General features: G+C 47.3%; 1 protein-coding gene across 1 annotated transcript; it reads right to left on the bottom strand.

The window, feature by feature from the left end:
* Window positions 1-11,732: 11,732 nt before the first annotated feature.
* ASCL1 (achaete-scute family bHLH transcription factor 1) lies at window positions 11,733-12,431 on the bottom strand (the record flags this gene model as incomplete). The annotated part of the gene is made up of 1 exon (XM_080935070.1): window positions 11,733-12,431. The coding sequence occupies one exon, from the start codon at window positions 12,429-12,431 to the stop codon at window positions 11,733-11,735; it is 699 nt and encodes a 232-aa protein (XP_080791196.1).
* Between the last annotated feature and the right edge of the window lie 10,039 nt (window positions 12,432-22,470).

The following is a 22,470-nucleotide window of genomic DNA, read 5'->3' as shown; positions in this document are numbered from 1 at the left end:
ATAACAAGAACACATTCCAATCTTGCTAAACATAAAGCTACATCATCACTTTAAGAGTTAGAATACAGGGCCTGAAAGATGGCTCAGAAAATAAAAAGCATTTACAACTAAATCCGAGAATCTGAGTTTGAGTTTCGAGCTCTACATGATGGAAAGAAAAAAACTCCTGCAAAGTATCCTCTGACTACATACTCTGGCTCATGTACAATAGGTCAACACACACCCACAAAATAAATGTAATAGAAATTGTGGAATTACCCGCCATCACTAGAGAAGCTTCCTCCTGCAGCAGGTGGGAACTATTGAGGGTCCCACAGCCATAAATTACACAGAGTGAGAGACCTTGGCACACTCACCTCTAAATGGGATGTATGCGTCAAATTCTTCCCCTCAAAACTCAGGAAACCCTGCAGAAGAGGAGCCAGAAGGAGTGTAAGAGCCTGAGAGGAAGGAGAAAGCCAGGAAAACAAGGCCTTCCTAAATCAACATAGGCAAAGCTCATATGAATTTACACAGACTGAGGCAGCACACACAGAGCCCCCACAAGTCTGCACCAAGTCCTCTGTGTTCATATTACAGCTTCCAGTTTAGTGTTTTGATGGGACTCATGAGTGTGCAAATGAGTGGGTCTCTGATTCTTGTGCCTTCTCTTGAGCTTTTTCTTCTGTTGGTTTGTCCTAACTTCAATATGATAGTTTTGCTTTATTTTTTCATATTTTATTTTGACATATTTTCTAAAATAGATGGATGAATGGATGGATGGATGCTTGAATGAATGAATAAATGAATGTATAGATGAATGAATGAATGAATGAATGAATAAGAGAAAAATGTAGCCATTGGAGTAAAGGTTAACAATTGAACCTGCCATTATACCCACTGGGAAAAGGAAAGGTTATGTTCCCCAATAGAGTGACATTGGGTGTATCAACCGCTCCAAGGTAGCCTGGAGTTCAGGAGTAGTTAGTTGATCAACATATATAAGAGGCTTCTGAGACTTTTGTATGTTTTTATTCGGTTACAGTTTGGTTGGTTTACGGGGGGGATATTTTGTTTTCTTGATTATTGGGGAGTTCTATTGTATTGAGTTTTTGTTATTTTGAGAAAGCACATAAAGTTGACTGGGAAGGGAGAAGAAGATCTGGGAGGATTGAGGAAACGGGAAGGATATGATTGAAATCTATTTAAATGTTAAAATTGTTTTAAATAATCAAAAACACAGTAATAATTTTTTGAATTACATTTAATTTTGAGGACACACAAGTAATTATGTAAGCCAATATTTTAAGAATTCAACTAGCTTCATATATTTAACATTATTTTGTAAAATCTACCCAAAAAAAATACTGTCTGCTGTCTATGTTTTGAACTTGTCTGATTTGTTTTTCCTCATAAACAAGTACCCAGGATTATATCAGAATTAGATGATGTGTTGTCATTTTTAAATCTCTGGCAATAGATGAGCTACTCACAGATGTCACACAGAAAATGCCCCTAACTTATGTGCCTAGTAAATGAGGGTGACATTACTGAGGGTGGGGGAACAGCACAAGTCGGGCACCTTCTAGGTTACCTTCAGCAGGAGGAAGTGGTTCACAGAAGTATGTGTTTCTACTGCTTCCAAGTGATGTATCCTCCAAGGAGCAGGCACTACCCCAGGAAGAGGAGTCCTAAGGCTGACCTGGCCCAGCTTAATCTTCCCAGGACTGAAACATTTGGTCACTGTGGTTTCCTGTAGGTGTTGGCAAGCAAAGAACTTACCGCTAGTATGCCAGGCCCAGGACTGATATCATTCTTCATACTCCCGGGTATCCATTTAAGCAATTGTAGGTAAGATGCCTGTGTGGGAGAGGCCAGGGTCTTGCTCATCAGGTCTGCCTTTATTTCAAACATTAATAATCTGAGAGTATTAAAGCAGGTTCGCATGCCTCTATCCTGCCACTGTTTTGACCAGCAGCCCACAAGATGATTTGTTGTGGATCTGTGCATCTGAAATGCAAAGATGCTTTTTCAGAGGCGGAGGAAGAGAAGAAGGAGGAAGGAAAGAGAGAAGAGGAAGAAGAGGGAGGGAGGGAGGGAGAGAGAGAGAGAGAGAGAGAGAGAGAGAGAGAGAGAGAGAGAGAGAGAGAAGCCAAGGGAGATAGAGTGAAGATCAGCCCCAATATCCAGAAACTAAAACATTACACAGTGAACTGGTATAAAACTGAGAAGCTGAAAATGTTGGCACAATTATTAAACGTGCATGGGATTATAAACTGCTTACACTCTTCGGTTTGTATTGATGTGTGAAAACTGTAATAACTGATCTATGGCAGAATGAGATCTGTATGTGGGCAGATCAGCATAAGTAAGGCACCTTCTAGGCTACCTGCATATCCTAATGCAGATCCGAGAGTTTAGGGAACAAATCTAGAAGATGTCACCAGTGTCTAATGTAACGGGAATAATTACCTCCTAAATCTCTGTGCATGGTTTTCTGAAATGCTTCCTCCTGATGCCTACGGAGAACATCTACATTCTGACCCACTTTAAAACATGAAGAGGGTAAGGATACAGAGAGGAAGCAAGGGTACAGCTGACTCAAAGGCCCAGTGTTCATTTCCTCCTAGCTTCAGTATTTTCCTCCATGAAATGGGTTGACAGTGACCTACCTGCCTTACTAAGGAAACATAGCACATACAGGAAGCCAGTAACTGATTCTTGTCTTGGAAGCACTCCCTAATGCTCTACCACAATCTTTGTTTTAACCCGAATAGCGTTGGCAGTGTGAACAACACAGAACAGTGGCACCCATGCCAGCAATCTTTGTCATTCATGGATGTTGTTGTATGCATGCTTAGAACATGCTTCCTTCATATATAAAAATGATTGACTCATTTCACTTGCCACTGATTTCATGAGCATCTACTATGACTTCATGAGAGGCACGTTCATAGGATTTATTTGAAACTGGTTTCGCCATGGTCCTTGCACATAACTACTGTCATCTCCACTGACACAAGTGTGGGTCTCTGTGATAAGTGGCCAGCAATGGAATCCTACTCGAATCTCTTGATTCAGCATCAAATATCCGCCAGAACAAAAACAATGCTCAAAGGAGATCCGGGCAGTCTTTCTGAAGAGTTCCTCTCTTTCTACCTTTCTTTCTTTCTTCTTTCCTGTCTTTCACAAGTTCATGGCTATCAAGTATCTGGTGCCAAATCCTATTCTAAATCAGGGAATATCCTCAATGCTTTAGTTAGCTTCTTCCTTGCCGGGACAAGGCTCCTGACAGAAACAGTGTAAAGGAAGAGAAGGTTTGTCTTGGCTCACGGTTTCATGGATCCCAGTCATGGTGACAAGGAAGGCATGGTAGCAGGACTACCTTTTCTTACGGCAGCAGGGCATGACACGCGCAAACGGGAAACATGACTGGGTCAGATGTCAGAGTGGCCTTTTAACTCTGAGCCACAACCTTCTATCTGCTTGACCTGCCATGGTCCCCAAACTTCAACACCTTCTGAAACCGCACTGCCCACCAGGATTGCTCAAGAGTCAAGCACATTTTCCCATTGAGGGGGAACTCTCACACTCAAACCATGGCACCCGAAACATGGTGGAAGATGGCTAAGGACATGCTTATGTACTGGTAATGCTCTCAGAAGCATGTGCAGAGAGTATTGCTCCCTGTATCCTAGCACAGAAACAAGAAGCTGGATTATGTTGGAAAGCCTATAGAATCCGGAGTTGGCAAACCTGAGTTCAAAGTCTGTTTCTGCCACCACCTGTAGCTGTGGTCCTGGGTAAGTCATCTCGGGTCTCTGTAACATACTGTTTTATACCCAGAAGGTAATTCTAATATACACCATATGTGATAATAATATACAGTCTTGAGGGACTACTCCACTCATAAACAAAATACACCATCTGTTGCTTGAAATACACTCAGTAAATGTGATAGTACACACCTTTAATTCTAGCATTGGGAGGCAGAGGCAGGCAGATCTTTGTGAGTTCAAGGCCAGACTGGGCTGCATTAAGAATTCCAGGACAGCCAGGGCTACACAGAGACCCTGTTTCAAGGGGTTTTGGGATGGGTGAACAAAACAAAAGAAAAATAATATAGTCTTTCCTTTAAATATTCCCCTAATTAAAAAAAAAAAAAAAAAAAAAAAGCAAAGAGGGCTGCCTCACAGTCTTCCTGGGCAAAGAGCTGTCTACTTACAGGACTGTGCTGTGACCTCTCCCTGTGACCTTGAGGAGAGAGCAGAAGCTGGGGACATCCCCACACACCTAGGCTCTCACAGAAAGAACACTCCTGTGGACTCCAGCTCCTTTGGCTTGCAAATCCTTGCTCCTTTGGCTGTCGAAGACAAGGGGTGGAGGGTCAATTCGCCATGGTGGTTTGTATGTGCAGCATGTCTGACAGGCTGGGAGAGGAAGGCGTTAATGTTTTCTGACAGGCGACCCCTAATTGTGGGAGCTTTTCTTCTGGTGCTTTCTGTGAAATTCTGACTTAGGCAAGCAGCATAAGGAAGCGCTCAGGCATTGAGCAGGGCTTGCCCTACACTGAGCTGGGGAGCTTGGGGTGGGGGGTGGCCCAGGATTATTCATGAAGACTTTTCAGCTGGTTTTGTCTTTTAACTAACCTTTGAGTTTGATCAGAGGGCTGGCCGGCCTCCCTTTCGCCAAAGGCCCTGCTGGCACCTGGACAATGGTGACAGACTGTTTTTCTAGTAAAGAAAGATAGCGGGGGGGGGGGGGGGGGCGGGGGGGCCAGGGTAGGGGACAGGGGCGAGCTGTGAGGACTCTGAGGGGGAGGCGACGTGCCACCATTACTTCTGTCTGGGTCTTCTGGATAGGAAAGGTTGTTGACAGAATTCCCAATCTCCCCCCAACTCTGAGGCCACCGTTCTGTCTTCTGCTTCTCCTTTTTCAACAACTCTATCTCCTCCCTGCACACAGTGGCTGATTCTCCCATTGGCGACTCTAGTGCCCCGCTTTCCCGCAGCAGTCTTCTTTTGCTCTCTCTTCCCTGCCACCACCACCGCCTCCCCACTCCCTTCTTCCAAAGAGTTTATTGGCTGGAAGCTGCTCCAATTTAAAAAAAAAAAAAAGTGTGATTTTGCTGTTGAAATTTTAGACCGGAAAGGGGGAGGATAAAGAATGGTGACAAGAGGATGGAGAAAAAGGTAGGAAGAGGTGGAGTGGACGACAAGATGTAATTGTCCTGGACCCTCAGAAAGACGGGTCCGTGTGGGACAAGGATTGGGGAGATGGTCACTAAGTGCCCTTGCTTCTGGCATGTGGGGAGCTTTTTGTCTCCTGCATCTATTTTGGGTGCGAAACAGTTCAGACGCAGGGCCCAGACCTCTACAGCCCCGCACGATATAGAAAGTGACTCCCTTAAAGAAGCGTGGGTTGGCCGCTTTCCCCCAGCTCATCCCCGAAATAGTCCCAATAGCCTTCGCATCAAAGGTGGCTTTGTGAGAGTCTGGCCGCCTGCGGAGGGGCGCACGCCAGACTTCTGGGAGCTTTTCCCACTGGGCTTTGCAACCTCTCTCCATTCTCGGGCGCCCCTCTTCACTTCTTCCTCTCCTCTTCCCTCTATCCGATCTCCCCTTTTCCTTTCCTCCTCTCTACTGTCTCCCTTAATCTAATTCGTTCATTTTGGGCTTCACCCCCAATCTATTCCCCCTAGCGAGCGCGGGTCCCCAACCTGCTCTCCTTTCACCTGGGCCCCTACCTCCCTTCCCCACTCCCTCTGGATCAGGTAGCCCCGCAAGTACCCAGGCAGCAGCTGACAGCAGACGCATGCCTGCAGCCAATCAACGCCCGGATGCGCTGCAGCTTGAATAAATTATTAAGCCCGACACGCGCTCGGGGCTAGCGCTGCACACTGCAACTTGCTTCCTGCCATTAACCTACACACCCTCTTTTGTAACAACCTAATCTTGCATACAAAGGAAGAACGCATATAACTTGGACCCACGCTAGGGCCCAGCCGTTCTCGCGTGCAGCAGGGAAAGAGCACTGGGGTCAGGAAATCTATTTCCTTTCCTCCCTTTGCCTCTATATCCTGGAATTTCTGGGAGAAATTTGAAAACAGACATGTCTCAGCCCAAGGGTGGAAAGACGTGTAGAGACTCCAAAGCCATAAGGAAAGTGCATGCAGTCATTCATTGGCTTTAGTACACGGGAAAGGCATTCTTGGCGTTTTCTTTTCTTTTCTTTTTTTAAGAGTCATATATTGACGATTCAAGCTATGACAATGAAATCCTAGAGATGCTTGGCTATTTATCAGAATTTCACCATTGCCCATTCCCCTTTAAATAAGTGCTTACTAACGGTCATGTGACCATGGGGGGGGACCGGAGGCTCCACCTGCCCTAGCCTTTGCTTATCTTATCCAGCACCATCTCTCCCAACTTCATAAAGATCAATAAAAAAGGAGAAGGTTGAAAGACAGCCATTAGCAGCTCTGAGGCCCTTTCACTTGGTGTTCACCCCTATTAAAGCTATACTATACTCCAGCGCCATCAAATGTATAACTAACATCTTTTCCAAACTCGCAGATAAGTCATTGCTGGTCTAAAGAGATGGAATAAGATTTTCCCGAGACGATGTTGGAAAAAGTTTGTGTCAACCTTAACAAGCCTCCTACTTGAAGTCTTACACTAGAGTGATCCTTCCATTTGGTCATGAGACATGATGGTTGAGAAACAGTCAGGGACAGCAGAAGATTTGCCCCATAAGGGGCAGATGAGAAGAGTCAATAGAGAGACAGAAATACTGAGGGGTGAGGGCAAATGATCCTGGAGAGGCGGCACCCAAGAGCAACAGCTACCTGCAACAATGGGAAGCCACTGTTAGCAGCATCTGAGCCTGCCAGAGGGAGGGATGATTGTTACTGAACACCAGCAAAAGGTGTACCTGTGGCAGAAACAACTCGACAAGCTGTAGCCTCCACCCAAGGGGCCTCCACTTCCAGAGCAAGTGAATAAAAACACAGATTCCCCCAACCCATCTCCTTTTCTAACTCTGTGCCCTTTTCTGGTCCCTCTCGCTGGCCAAACCTAGCAGGAAAGCAAGAGAGCAACAGAGCTCCTATGACAAATTCTCTGTCAGCTTGCTAAGACACGGGGGCAGAAACAGACAGAGAACAACTTTGAAGGTTAAAGGTAGCAGAATGTGACACATCAGCGGAACACTGCAAGCCACCCAGATGGTTCCTTTTCTCCAAATAATAGTTTTCAGTCACCAACGGTGTTGATGATAAACAAGACAGGTAAGGTCCTTGTTCTCAGGCATGGAACTTACTGCTGCATGCCCCATACAAGGCAAGTCACAGCAATCACACAAAAAGCAAAAATACAGAATCTTCACATTCACAGGTAAACCCTAGGGAGAAACAGAAGAGTAGCCCCACTGACAGGCGAAAAGACTGGGTGATGGGGGAATGCTCCTTGCAGGAACTGTGTGAGCTGGAGTTTCTAAGAAACTTTGATTCTGCTTTGATGCTCAGATATTGTTCTGTGTGGACACTCAGTACAAATCCAATCTGATCAGTGATTTAGGTAGGTTTGGTTAGTAGTCAGGGTGAGAAAAAGAAATCGTGCAGGCATATTTGCATTGGGCTTGCAATTTCTACCATAAGGCTAGTTATTCGATCCCTTTGTGTGGTTTAATCTACATTCTGTGGATGCTGAGGAATTAGGTTGTTCCTTCCCTGGGCTAATGTCCCTGTGGTAAGGTAGAGTGGGAAAGCATGCTTTGCCTCCTATGCTGCAAGGCACCCCTACTCTCCTTTGAAATTCCGGGTAGAAGACAGTAAGAGAGCATCTTCCCCCCATTGCCTGAGGGTTCCACCTGGACCTTTCCCCATTCATTGGCTCCTACTTCTGATATTAAGACCGGATGTGGCCTACTAGCCTACTAGCTCTCCATCCCAGGTTCTGAGGAGGAGCTACCAGCTCCAGGGTTAGAGAGTGCTCCTCCCTCTCTCCTCCCTCCCTCCCTCCTTCCACCCCTCCATCCCTTCTCTCTCTCCTCTCTCTTTTTCTCCTCCCTCTCCTCCTTCTCTTCCCATCTCTCTCCCTTTTCCCCTTCCCCCTTTTTTCTCCTTCCTTCTCTAATTCTATTTCCCCTCCTCTACTTCAGTCGGATATTCACACTTCACTAGTGGTCTTGGTGTCCAGGTTGTTTACAGAATAGGTAAGATTTCTCAGTCAATAACACAAACCAAATCTTCCCCAGAGTGCCTCCCCCAGAGGCTTAAAATGTGGCGAAGGGCACAGGATGGCTGGCCGCTGGGGTCTACATTTTGTATTTCGCTGACAGCCCTAAGCCCGCCGCGCAGCCAATAGGCAGCGGTGATTTATGGAGCTGACTAATGCTGGCTGAATGCGGCCTGTCAGAGCTCCGTGAATGGCTTCCCTTCGCTGCACAAGCCCAGGCTTTGTGTTGCTAAGCGATTAGAGCAGATGTAATGAGATTTTGCCCATTCCTAGCTTCAGGAAAATTGTGTGTGTGTGTGTGTGTGTGTGTGTGTGTGTGTGTGTGTGTGTGTTTTGTGAATTTTTGGAGTTTGCCTTCACATTGTGGCAAACGACCCCCTAACTTTACCCAGAGTTTAACCGTCTTGATATTTCCCATTCAGAAGCGAGTGAAGGAGCACCTGTCCTTACAGGCAGGAGAAGAAGAAGAAAAATCCCTTTTGTAGGAGTTGAAACATTATCCCAATGTTATATTCATAGTCATAAATGACTTGCAACACTTTCTTTGCATACTTAGGCCACTAAATCAAATGGAAAGGAGCAGGGGTGGGGAGGGGTGGAGGGGAGCCCTTAGTTCTGGTCTTTCAAATAAGATAAAAAACAAAAACCACTACTACAGAAGCCCTGCTTCCCCCCCCCCCCAAGTAAGCTCTAAATTGGCCCACTGCTGGCAGAAAGTCCGATTATTTATGGCGATGGGGAATTTACTGATTTTTTCCCCTTAATTACGCCCATCTCTATGAAAGGAACTGAAGCCTCCATGCGCATTCTATAGAGGGTCATTTAGCAAAATGACATCAGAGGCCATGGCATGCTCCACGCATAGCGGCTTTATAAAAAAAAAAAGTTATTCTGTGCCACTAAATGGTATAGATATACCAACACAGACTAGATTTTTAACTCTGGAAGACGTGCCGGCTCTGCGCTCTTTGTTGGGTTTTGTAAGATGCATTTTGCGCCTGGCTTTCCGCTTGGCTGGAGACACGCAAACTGAATCTACAAGTGACGCCGGCAGCGAGCAAGGAGCCTGCTAGCGGCCCAGTAGGATTCTGATCACGTACTTGCTAACTGACAAGAAGCAAGCCAGCCAAAAAAACCCACCAATTTCTTTTTGAATCTTGGTAATTGGGTACTTTTACACGCTGCTCACGCTATTGGGATAGAGTCACGGGCTTAGATAGGCCAGTGTCTCAAAGCGACCACACATTTGTACTACATTTACATATTCAAGTCTAATCCCTTCTGCGAGGAATTTGTGTCATATGGAATTTTTACTTTAAACTGGGATGGAAAGTGTATATTTTGAGGTGAGATGTGTATTTTTATGTTGAGTGGAAAATATGTGCCTAGAAGCAAGAGCAGAGGCATCCACCCCATCCCTGGAGTTCATTTGCAGAGAGGGAGACCAACTCCCAGCACCAGCTTTCAGCATCCCCCAGAGACCCAGGCCCAGAGGAACTCAGATCATCCAGTGCCCATCTCCTTACAAGGATAACCTCGAACGGGCTGAGTGGAATGTGGATCCGAGGAGCATCTCCTCCCAGGTTACTGTCTGGAAAATTGTCTAAGGATGCATAGTGCCCAGTGGGATGATGTCGCCACAGATTACCATCTATGTCCCTAGGAGCTGTGTATATGCATGGCGAATAAAAGAGAAGGGACAACCCCCTCCCCCAGCTTGCGCACACAATCAAATCATCACAAAGCTACCGCTGCAGCAGGACACGCTGAAGCGCTGAAGCGCTTATCTCTCTCAGCACACCACCACTGCACACCCTTGGCATCACCCTCCCTTTTCGTATTTTTGGTAGCCCAGCCAGCAGCAGCAGCAGCAATGGCAGCAGCGCCAAAGAAGACATACAGGCAAACTGATCTTTCTTTCTCTCTCGCTTCTTTATATATATATATAAAAAGGAAAAAAGTTTTATTACAAAACTAGTTTGTATAAAACAGGGTTATACATGTCTTTGTAAGTTTGTAATAAAACAGTAAAGGGTGAGGGTGGGGCGGGAAAAGGCAGTGATAGAAATTTCCAAAAGGCAACCCATGGAAACCAACCGGCTGCCACTTTGAGTTTGGAAAGTAGCTGCATAAACTTTGTTCTCCTTTAACAGTTTTTAATAACATCATTAATACATTAACCACGTTTCTGTGAAGTAAGACACATTGGTGCTGAAGTCATTCTGGTGGCATTTAGATCTCACCTATGAGGAGAGTTCTTTACAAAACCACATTGGGGTGGGGGGGATGGCAGTCGTAAGGTGAGCTACACATCTAAAGTATGCAGAGGTAATCGCATTACATGTTAAAGTATCAAGATATACACATTTTAAACCATTTGTACAAAACTTCTATAAATTTTTTTCTCTCTCTTTTCTTATGTACAAAAATATCTTAATATATCCCCAAACTGGTTAGGATAGATACAAATAGATTTTTTTCTTATAATAAAAAAAATTCACAATGATTGGAAGCATTCTATGAAGAAACAGAAGCCAAAGACAGTGGGAGGGTGAATGTGGGGTTTGGGGAGGAGGCCACCAGGCTAGGGAAAGGGTGTTCGAGAACTGAGTATGGCGAAGGTAAATTTGCTGGAGGCAAATGTCCACAGCTCGCTGGAATGGGGGTGACAGAGGAAGGACATCAACCCAGTTTCAGGGGGGCTAAGACAGCTTTGACAGAGGGTGGGAGATGAAGGCACTTGCAATGCGCTTTCAGCCCTGCCTGTTAGTGGTTGTCTGGGAGTTAATATACTCTGTGTGTGTGTGTGTGTGTGTGTGTGTGTGTGTGTGTGTGTGTCATGCTCCAGGAAAGGAACCCATGACTTTTGCACACCATCTGTGACTGGGGCTTGGGTTCAGACAGCAGTCATTCCTCTGGTGTCTGGAAAGGATGGGAGTGCGGAGACACTGGTTGAGCCCACCCCTGTTGGCTGAGAACATTGCATCTTAGTCAAGGTGCCCCTGGAGACTGGGTGTCTGACTTCTTGGTTTCTTTTCTTCTTCTTTTTTTTTTCTTCCCTTGTTTTTCTGCCTCCCCTTTCGAAGTCGTTGGCAAGAAAACACTAAAGATGCAGGATCCGCTGTCACCCTGTAACAGGAACAAGAGAGGTCAGTGTGATTTTGGATAGGTGTGGTAGAGGCTGTGAGGAGTCTTTCCGGGTAAAACAACTCTTTGGACAAAGTCCCGGGATTCAGTACCCAGGGTCTCTGCGCATCACCTCTATCTTCTGTTCTTGGAAACTTGGGCAAAGCTACTTTCAGGGGCCAAGACTGAAGCTAACACACTAGAACTTGAAATAGACAAACTAACAACATAGTAACCCATCCCCACCCCCGCTTTCTTGGAGACAGCCCCTACCTACCATGAACCCCCCCCCCAAATAGAAAAGGGGGCCCAATCAAGAAAGACTCTGCCCATCCCCACACGAAGTGTACCTGCTTCCGAAGTCTGTTCCCAGGAGGGCCTGGCAGCCCCTCAGAACCAGTTGGTAAAGTCCAGCAGCTCTTGTTCCTCTGGGCTAAGAGGGTCATAGGATCCCTCGTCCGAAGAGTAGGATGAGACCGGAGAACCCGCCATAGAGTTCAAGTCGTTGGAGTAGTTGGGGGAGATGGTGGGCGACAGGACGCCCGCCTGGAAGGCGGCGGTCACTGCGTCATGCTCGTCCAGCAGCTGCTGCAGCGCGCGGATGTACTCGACCGCCGAACGCAGCGTCTCCACCTTGCTCATCTTCTTGTTGGCAGCGCCGTTAGGGACGTGCTCCCGGAGGGTGGCAAAGCCCAAGTTGACCAACTTGACCCGGTTGCGCTCGCGCTCGTTACGGCGCGCCACGGCGGCCGGCTGCTGCTGGGGCAGGCTGTAGCCGAAGCCGCTGAAGTTGAGCCGGCGTTTGCAGCGCATCAGTTCCGGAGAGGACGAGCGCTGGCGCTTGACCTGCTTGGCCGCTGACTTGTGACCGCCCCCTGAGGGCTGGCCGTCCGCCACCGGGCTCAGCTGCGGCGCCTGCTGCTGCGGCGCCTGCTGCTGTTGCTGCTGCGCGCTCTGGGCTGCCGCCGCCGCTGCCGCCGCCGCCGCCGCCGCCGCGGTCGCGAAGAAGCAGGCGGCAGGCGGCAGGAAGGGCTGCGGGGGCTGCGGCTGCGGGCCGGCTCCGCTCTCCATCTTGCCAGAGCTCTCCATGCCGGGCCAAACTGTCGCGGGGGAGAACGAGTCGGGGACGCTAGAAGGGAGCGGGACTGCGAAGCGCGATCAAGGAGGGGGCGAAGGAAAAAGGAGAGGGGAAGAAACGAGCCCCGGAAGAAAGTTAAAGGGGGAAGAAACGCGCAGAAGAAGGCAGAGTTGTCAAGCTGCCGCGGAGGAAGGTGCCTGGGTGATCGTCTTCCCTCTGCGCCGCCTCCTCCCTCCCCTCCTCCCGCCGCGGTTGGCTTCGGGAGCCTCGCGTGGCGCTCGCGTGTGCGGCCGCCGCCGGCGCCTTCTCGGTTTTAAAAGAGGGAAGGGAAAAGGAAAGCAGCCGCAAAAGTCAGCGCGGAGCGCGCTCTGCCAGGTCGAGCCGCTCCCGGGCTGCGCTCTCTTGCGCCCGCTCTCTCCTGCTCCAGTCTGGGCTTGAGCCTGCTTCTGGGATTATTTGGTTGAACCCCCTTTCTTTCTAATTCCTCTTTCGTTCCCCCAATTCGCCCTCCCTAACCGGCTCCCAGCCGGTACGCCTTCCACGTTCCCTGGCCAGAAGTGAGAGAGTGCTGGGAGGCTGCGGTGTGGCCGCCTTTTCAATGGGACACCCAGCCCCACGCGCAGCCCTGGCCCCGCCTCGCCCCCCACTCCCCGCTGCTGCAGCGAGCGGCTGTAGCCCTCACTCCCCCTCTTTCCCCCCCAGCTCCCTCCTCCCCCCCCAGCTCCCCCCTCCCCCGTTTGCCCGCGCCGGCTCCTTGCAAACTCTCCATTCAGCCGGGTTTGTTGTTGCAGTGCGTGCGCCTGGCGCGTGCCGGACTCCCGGCTGAATAAACAGGCTGCGCGCTCGGGGCGGTGGCTGGGGAGCCAGGGTGTGGCTCTAGAAATGGGGCCCTTAAAAATGGGGAGGGAGGTAAATGACTCCTGGATTTGGGGTGTCTAAGTGAAAAGTCTGGAGGGAAAGTGTCTTTGAAGCCTCTTGAGAACTTGGGAAAAATGCACGGAAGGGTTTAGGCAAAGTGGCAAAGGGAATTCGTGGAAGTGGGGGGCCGGGTTTCTGCCCCCTCTCACCCTTTCTTCTCTTCACAGTAACTCCGGAGAGTTCTTTGGTGACCCCCAAAAATAAAACATATTTGCCATTAGGTTTAGGAGCAAAGTATTGGTCGCTCGCTGTATGAGAACTTGAGTTCTAGCCCCTTTAGTCCTCTAGCTAGCTTTTGGCTCTTGCTAAGTTCTACCTTGTCTGAGCGGCTTTTCCCTCTGTAGCCATATGGGACTGCCAAGGCAGTTCCATCCAGCTTCAAGGATAGTGTGCTGGACACAACTCGCTAAGGGTGGGAAGGATAGGGAGACACGAACAGGTTGACAGTTCACTAAGAAGCTGAGACAGGAGAATCATAAGTTGGAAGATTGTTTGAACTACATTTTGAGACACCCCTCAACTTAAAAAAAAATGTGTGTGTGTGTGTGTGTGTGTGTGTGTGCGCGTGTGCGTGTGTTCGTGCGCGCGCTCAAGCACTAGCAGGTGGCTGTGCGGAGGCACGATCATTGTTGTCAGTAGTTTAGGTAAGTGTGTGCAGGAAGGCACTCGAGGTTATCTGTTTCTGGCCCTCTATTGCACCCGCCATTCCTCGAAAAAAGTGCTCGCTAGACACGATGGGAAAGAAGGGCACGCCGGGATATTTTAGATCGTCTGGAGAAAGAAGCAGTGGGCTGTGCGGAATGGAGGGTGGCTGAGTTTGAGCTAAATGGAAAGGCTCCTTGTCCCTCCTTGTCGCAGGCGCCTTGGAGGCCTTGGCGCAGCCTCCATCCCGCCCCAGGCGTGTGCCTGGCGGACCGGTGGCAGGCGACTGGGAGTGGAGCCCGCTGAGGCCGTGTGCTGGCACCGCCAGAGAAGGGGAGGTGCCTGCTGCGGTCACTGGGACAGTGCCTGCTTAGGCGCATTCCCTGGGCCCTCGGCCTGGCACTCTCTGTCCAACCAAGTCCAGCTTAGAAACGCCAGGCACTGCAGACAAAAGGTCTCAGACTGTTCCGGTGCACCCTGTAGGATAGTTTCTGGTCTGGTCTACATCAGCAGAACTAGGCGAAGGGCACGCCTCTGGTAGATTTGTCCAGAAGTCCCCAGGCCTAATCAAGGACTGGAGTTCAGTAATGATTATGGTTAAGAACCAGGATAATGGCGTCTGGTTAGTCGCTATTATTATTTTAATCATGAGAGGAGCGAATTTCCAGTGTCTCATTGCACAGCCTAAGCTGGCCTCTTGCCAATCTTCATACCTTAGCCTCCTCAGCCCAGGGAGTATGATCAGGCCACCACTTCCTGGCTGGGACGATTGCTTCTAGATGAACCTTTTTTTGTGAAGATGGGTCATTCTACAGAGTCCACGAGGATGACCCAGAGAGATGTCCTAGACGCGAGTGAGTGGCTATTTAAGTAGTAGTGGTATTCCTGTACAGGATGAAAAGGTGACTTCCTAAGTGATTCGCACACACAGGTTGCCTTGGCGTTCTCTTTGTATGAGGATAGGTTTGGGGAGGACAGGGTGTAGCCAGGCCAATTCTGTGCCCCCCCCCCTACTCACACTGCAGGTAAGCTCTATCGTAGCTAGCTTACTGACCTCCAGAAGTCTGTTTCCTCACCTGAGCCATGGTTCCCCCACACCCTCACAGAAGCAGAGACTGTGAAATGAGACTGGATCCGTGAAGCCATTCTCAAACACCCACCTAGGGCATGCGCTGTGAGAGGGTGTGTATACTATCTCTGTATCAAAACTACTAAACGTCTGGGGTGCTTTATGAAGAGGAAGGATTCATCTAAGCTCACAGTTTTAAAGATTTTAATCTGTGATCAATTGGTCCTTTTGTTCTGAGCCTGTGTGAAATGGCATATCCTGGCTGAAATACATAGATTGGCAAAAACCACTTGCTTTATGGGTAGAGGAAAAGGGGGGAGGGGACAAGAGAAGAGTTTTGGTTGTTTGTCTTGTTAATTTGACATACCTAGACATATCTGGAAAAGTAAAATCTTAATTGAGATAATGCCTCTGTCAGATTATCAGTTTACAAGTCTGGGAGGGGCTTTTTAATTAATTAATTAATTAATTAATTATATTAAGGACATAGTTAACTCTGAGCAGTGCTACCCCTTGGGCAGGTGGGCCTGGGCTGTCTAAGAAAAGAGGCTAAGCCCGTCATGAGGAAAGAACAAACCACTAAGCAGTGTTTTTCTTTGACTTCTGCTTTGGTTCCTGCCTGGAGTTCCTGCCTGGAATTTTTCCCTGGATTTTCTTTCCTGATGGCCTATTGCTATAAAATAAGACGAACCCTTTCTTTACTGAGTTGCTTTTGGTGATGGTCTTCACCACAGCAGTGGGTTCCAGGTCAATGTCCTGATCATGTTGTTCTGGGAGGATGTAGGGAGAACTCTGTAGCTTTGGATTAAAAAAGCTGTTCAGGGCTCAACACACTGTGGCTATGGTGGGAGCTTGAAGGAGACACAGATGATGAAAGCCTGGGTTGTAAAGTTTTACAGGGAAGCAAAGATCATTCCCGTATTAATTTTAAACTAAGAATTAAGTTACTGGTCTTCTAAGGCTGAAATATCAGCTGTGATTCACAGAAGGACAGAAACACTCAAGTGAATTTTTTTTTTTTTTTTTTTTTTTTTTTTTTTTTTGCTTTGCTAGGATAATTAATTGGTAAGAGTCACCTGGGTTCTACTAGGTTTGTAGGCATGAAAGCATCTCGAAAAGCAACTGAGGCTTGGCACTGCATGATAGGATTGAAGTCCCTGAAGAGACACCTTTGGTGAAGGTGCAGCTTTACTTACAGGAGAGAATCTGGCATATCAAAGATACCAGTAGCATAAGATTACTGTTTTGAACACCCACAGCTGTGGAGTGGATCTATCTGAGCCTATGGGATAGGTTTTGTGTGTTTTGAATGGCAGAGTCAGAGAAGTGGTCTGCCCAGGTACTTGGGAGGCCAGAAGATTATGAGTGAGTCCCAGATGTTGGGCACTAAGATATTTATACTACTGGGGTTTGGCTTTGCTTTGGCTTGATTGTGACCATGCCCTGATTCTTCTCTTTTGGAGTAAGAAAGCATTTAACTTATACTTTGTTTTTACAGAAGCCTAGAATTGAGAGACTTTAAACTTTTAAAGAGGTGTTTAGCGAAAAGCACACGGGTTTTACAGTGCCACAGGGTCAGTCTTGAAAACATACATAAAAGTAACAGTATAAACACTCTAGATTTAAAAATATATATGCATATACATATCTTTATGCAATAACAATGAAAAAGAGGCTATACATTTGAATGAGAGTAGAGAAGGGTGTATGGGGTGGCTTAGAAGAAGTGAAGAGAAAGGATAAATGTCATTAAATTATAATCTCAATAATAAAGAGATGTGAGATATTCAAAGAAAACCTTGGATTTTAAAATATTACAATTTTTACCACTGAGACTCCTAAAGTTATGGTATGTTTATATTTTGATATTAATGGGAGATTTTAGAGAGGAACAAGAAAGGAAAAGTTATGGTTTAATCAATGATGTGTGTGTGTGTGTGTGTGTGTGTGTGTGTGTGTGTGTGTGTGCAATTGATCTATTGTTAATTGCACTGGTTGGTTTTGCCAATTTGACACAACTTAGACATATCTAGGAAGGGAACTCTCGGTTGAGAAAATGCCTCCATCAGATTGCCTGTAGACAAGCATTTTGGTTAATGATTGATGTGGGGGTGCCTAGTCCATTGTGAGTGGCGAAACAGTGGGCAGGTGGTCCTGGATGGTATAAGAAAGCAGACTGACCAAGCCATCAGGAACATGCCAGTAAGCAGCATTCTTCAGTTGCTGTGTTGAGTTCCTGCTTTGGTTTCTTTAAATGGATATGTCTTCATTCCTTCTTTCTTCAGTGTGATTCAGAATAATTAAACCAAAACCAACCAACCAACCAACCAACCAACCAACCAACCAGACAAATAAAAAACATACAAACAAAACCATTCCTCCTTAAGTTTCTCTTGGTCATGGTGTTTTTTCATAGCAACAGAAACCCTAACTAATACAGAAAAAGATGGAGATTCCATAATCCCCTTTGGGCCTAATGCCTCCAGGGACCTCAGAAGCTCCCCCAGAGACCTTACCTTTTAAAGGTGCCCCCACCACATCATAGCATCACCCTGAAGAAAAAAAATCTATTAAATCATGAAACTTTAGAGAATATTTAAGATCCAAAGTAATATGTAGCAGAAGACGCCTAGCTCTTGGCTTTCTGGAGCCTCTCACGGTGATAATTGTTCAAACTACTGGAAATTCAGTATCATACCCCCTTGTTCTAGCATTTAATGTTAAATCATCTTTTTTTTTAAATTCTTGATGCCCAGTGATGATGGTGGTAGAGATAGGAACCACATTTTAAAACTACCAACAATCTTGACAGCATTAAACAGAGATATACTATGTTATCTCCCATGATAGAGGCCACAGCAGAACCACTTGCCCAGCATTTCACATCAACTGTCTGCGGCTCCCTTGCCTCCCAGTGGGGTGACTCTAACCAAGTCCCCAGGCCTTTACCTGATCAGGTCACTTGAACAAAGTCCCCTTTATCTGAACGTGAGGGACTAAGATACTTCGTAGAAGAACTGCATGCCTTTATCCCAAATGGTGTGGAGGTGCAGCCTTCGCCTGTCTATGAAAGCTGTTACGAGAATGAAGTCAGAAGTCATTGATGAGTTTCCTTTGTAAAAAGCCTTATGCCTATCGGGAGCTGCTCTTTCATTTTTTCCAACTATGGGGACACAGTGAGTGCTCTGTCCTGTGATGGGGGAGGGCAGCACATTGGGCCCTCTTTGGTATGACCCAGAACACAGACATTCTGGGGAAAGGGGAATGTTCATCTTATCTTTAAACATCATAAGGGACTTAGTTTCTGCACTTGGTTTTTCTTGTATTATGCTCAAGCTGCACCATACATTAGACTGGTTCTTGTCCATATTCAGTGCATCTGTAAAGGGAGAAGGCTTTCCTACTGATCCATTGGAAACACCTCCTAGATGACTAGAGACTGTGCCTTTAGTGTTTTGGAATGTTAAATTTCACTCACATTCATTCTCTCTGTGTGTTCCTCTCCCCGCCCCCTCTCTCTGATATAAGGTATTTCTGTGTAGCCTTGGCTGTCCTGGATGGAACTCACTCTGTAGACCAGGCTAGCCTCAAACCCAGGGATCCTCCTGCCTCTGTTTCTCAAGTGCCAGGATTAAATGCACCTAGCTAAGCTAGATTTTTCGTGGACCAATAGTTCAATAAAGTTGTGTTTACAGTGGCTTTTAAATGAGGGGTAAAAATTGAAAAAAAAATGCAGTTAAATCTTGGACTCTAACATTGGTCCCAACATTTTCAGGGCAACCATCAAGTTGGAGGAGTTTTGAATCCAAGAATTCCAGGTGCTCTGAGAAAAGCGGGTGTATAGTTCCTGCCAGCCACAACACAAAGCCCCGTTCCAGGAGGGGAAGCTGCCCTAAGCTCATGCTGTATACTGTCTTACCAGGGAAAATAAAATTGCACATCTCTAAATAATCGCCCCTTGTCAGGCACACTTTTGCCAGGTAACTTCGGTGCACCTGCTAGGTGTGCAGCAGAGGCAGAGGGCCACTCTGCTGGACAGGAGTGCATGCTTTGGTTCCACAGCTTGGTCCTAACAGCCAGGCCTGCACCTGCGTCAAGAACTCCAGGCTTCTAATGAAGCTATTCACTTTTTCAGTATGTCTTAAAAAGAAAAAAAGAAAAGTTGGAGAAAACGAAACAAAACAAGCACAAAGTATATTTTATTGTGGCTTTTTGGATGGGGAGAGAAGGTGGGGGGAGGGGCAGTAATTTGCAGTCACCCTAACAGGAGCTTTTGAAGTTCTCCAAATGAGGAGAACTAATGCTAAGTCTTTATTTTTTTTTTTCTAAAGCCCCATTTACATTATGATTAAATACCTTCCTTGGATAAGCATAAAGAAAGTCGTTAATCTATATAGCTCTCCAAAGAATCAATACACTCTAAACTTTTGTAGGATTTGTTACACTCTATTTTCTTGTTACAGTAGGCCGGCCCAGCTCTGTCTAGGCACATGGGTCTTCTGCCCTCCCCCTCAGTACCTCCTCCAAGAATGAAAACAAAGCAAAGGTCTTTCACCGTAAACAAAACCAGCTGATTCTTCACAGAGCACCCCTGAATAGCTTGAGAAGAAGAAGGAGGAGGAGGGAAAAAAAACTTACAATAAATGGTGCATTTTTTTTCTCTGCTGGGCATAGTATTCAAGGATCAGGGCAGTATTCAAACAGAGGTCCATTTTTTTGCTCAGCAAGAGAGTTTAGAAAAGAAGCGTGGGGTCCATTCAGTGCTTCCCCGTCACAATCACAGGGCTCTGTGAAACCTATCTTCCATGCCTTGTCAGAGTGTTTCTGGGGACCAATTAGCGCTTTGTTGCAGGGCTTCTTTGCTGAATCTTTGAGCAGCAGGAAAAAGCGCTCTTGAGTCTCCCCTTATTTTGACCATTTCAGTCATTGCTTAGTGTAATAATTAATATGACAACTGGACGCTCCCGTTTGTATAGAAACACCTCAGCGACAGGAGCGAGTTTGCAGTGGGTGGTAATGAGCCGCACATCGGCTCCAGAAACCACACACACAAAAAGGGATTGAATGGCGACAGAGAAAGAGAAGGAATAAAGGTAAAATAGTTGGCACAAGGCAGAGGGACATAAAACAGACTGGAACAGGGAGAGGGAGGAGGAACCCGGACAATTAGAAGGGGAGGGGTAAACACCCTGCGGAGGTTAACTTATTTTGAAACTGTTTTGTGAATAGAACTGTGGACGCGAGTGGCCAGATTTCAGTCCATCGCCCCCCCCCCCCCCCGCGCTCCCCTCCCCGCCCCTTTTAGGGACTATCTTGGCCTGAGGAGAGCAGAGTGGGATGGGGGGGGGGGCTGCTGCAATCTTTTGATTCTTCTCAGACTTCTGGAAAGCTCCCACTCTGGCTCCCATGCTAAAATCCCAGCAGCCCACTCTCTTGGTGTTCAGCAAAAGCCAGGTTACCTCGGAGGGACCAGAGTTCTCCTACGGTCCCAGGGATGAATTTAGGGGTAATGACATTTCAGAAAGGCATCAACTTGGCACAGTCTAATGCTGCAGAACTCCGGAGCAAGCAGGAGCTCTTGGTGACAACAGGTCGACTGAGTTCCAGTCTGGTGCTCTGCGTCCCCCCCTTTGCTGCGCCCCAATGGGATGGCATAATAAACAGACAAATAATAAATTGAGCGTTTAAGCGTGTTGGCCACAGCCCATGCTAAATGAGGCAGGTAAGAGCTTACTACTAAGCCCAGAGGGCAGTTTACATATAAGACAACACCAAGCAAACACAAACTCCCCCAAACCAAACCCTGCCCCCCCCCCCACTTCTTTATTCTGGAATTTCTGTCCCTAAACCTTTCCCTTAATTCTGATTTCTTGCACACATGTTCTCTCCCTCATCAGACACACACTCATCATTACATTCATCCAGATGGGCGTCCTCCGGAAGCCACCCTACTCCCTGCCTGACTTAGATCTCTAAAAGTTTACTCCCAGCCACGCTGCCTAGCCAGATCACCAATGTGATGCCTTTATACAATATGGAATGAATCCTAGCTCATATCCTGAGGGTAGGACTGGATAGCTCGGGAAATCCGGAGTTTCTGTAAGCCTGCAGGTGCTTCCAAGTTCAAGGGGTCAGGGAAGCCTTCTTGTGGGTAAAGAGCAGGGGCACCTGGCACCTCGGAGTTTCCGAACAGGTCCTACTGCCTCCCGGAATGTGGAGAGGGTTTACCCAAGTGTCTGAGGTCAGTCGTGTGTCCCCATTGTGTGGCCACGCGTCCCGTGTCCATCAGAGTTTCCACAAAGTCCAGACTCAGACTGACTCCTTGTGGTGTGGCCTGGGAGTACTGTGGCTTATCAGCAGGCAGGGGATTGCCTGGTTTGCCACCTCAGGCAAACCAAGTGCTGGCCCTGAAGGGAAAGTTTATTGGTAAGTAACAGGTTTCAGAGGAAGCAGAAGCAGACCAGTCACAGCAGTCTTGCCTTTCTTGTCCTTCTAGGCCACTCATCCATAAGTCCATTGGTAGCACAAGCAAAAGACAGAAGCCAGTCAATTTTCAGTGGGTGTGCGTGCGCGCATGCGCGGCCGCACATGGGTCGGGGTAATTTATTTTATTATATTTTATTTTATTTTTGATTTTAGTTTATTCACTTTACATTCTGCTCACTGCCCCTCTCCCAGTCACTCTTCCCATAATCCTCCTCCGTCCACTCTCCCCTTCTCCTCTGGGTAGGTGGGACCCCTTCAGCATCCCCTAACCCTGGCACATTAAGTTTTTTCAGGGCTCCGTGCATCCTCTCCCACTGAGGCCAGGCCAGGCAGCCCAGCTGGAACATATCCCACAGACAGGAAATAGCTTTGGGATGGCCCCCACTCCAGTTGTTTGGGACCCACATGAAGACCAAGCTGCTCATCTGCTACATATGTATGGGGAGGCCCAGGTCCAGCCTGTGTATGTTCTTTGGTTGGCGGTTCAGTCTCTAAGAGCCCCAAGGGTCCAGGTTAGTTGACTCTGTTGGTCTTCCTGTGGAGTTCCTGTCCCTTTTGGACACCTCCGCCACTGCAATCCTTCCCAGGGGGTAACTTTTAACATGGCTATTTCATGTTCATGAAAACCCAAGCAGCAACAAAGACAAAATTTAAGGACATATTATTTATAAAATTCTCACATTGCCAAGCTCCTAGAACCCCCGAGGTGTATGTTAAATATAACACTCACACTGAAATATGTAAGAAGAGGCGCACATTAGTCCCGTCTGTCAAGTGTTTGAAAGCACTATTTAATCGTAAAAGCAATTGAGGCTGATATGATCCTGTCTCTAACACAGAACTGTGGCAAATTTGTAAAAAGGACAGCCGGTCACAGTAGCTGCTTCCCACGAAGTTGCAGATGGAATAGTCGGCGTGAAAGGGAAGGAAGTCCA

Source organism: Micromys minutus, assembly GCF_963924665.1.
Source record: "Micromys minutus genome assembly, chromosome: 22".
NCBI classification, from domain to species: domain Eukaryota; kingdom Metazoa; phylum Chordata; class Mammalia; order Rodentia; family Muridae; genus Micromys; species Micromys minutus.
The sequence above is the reverse complement of the archived record's forward strand: the minus strand, read 5'-3'. Positions and strand labels throughout refer to the sequence as shown.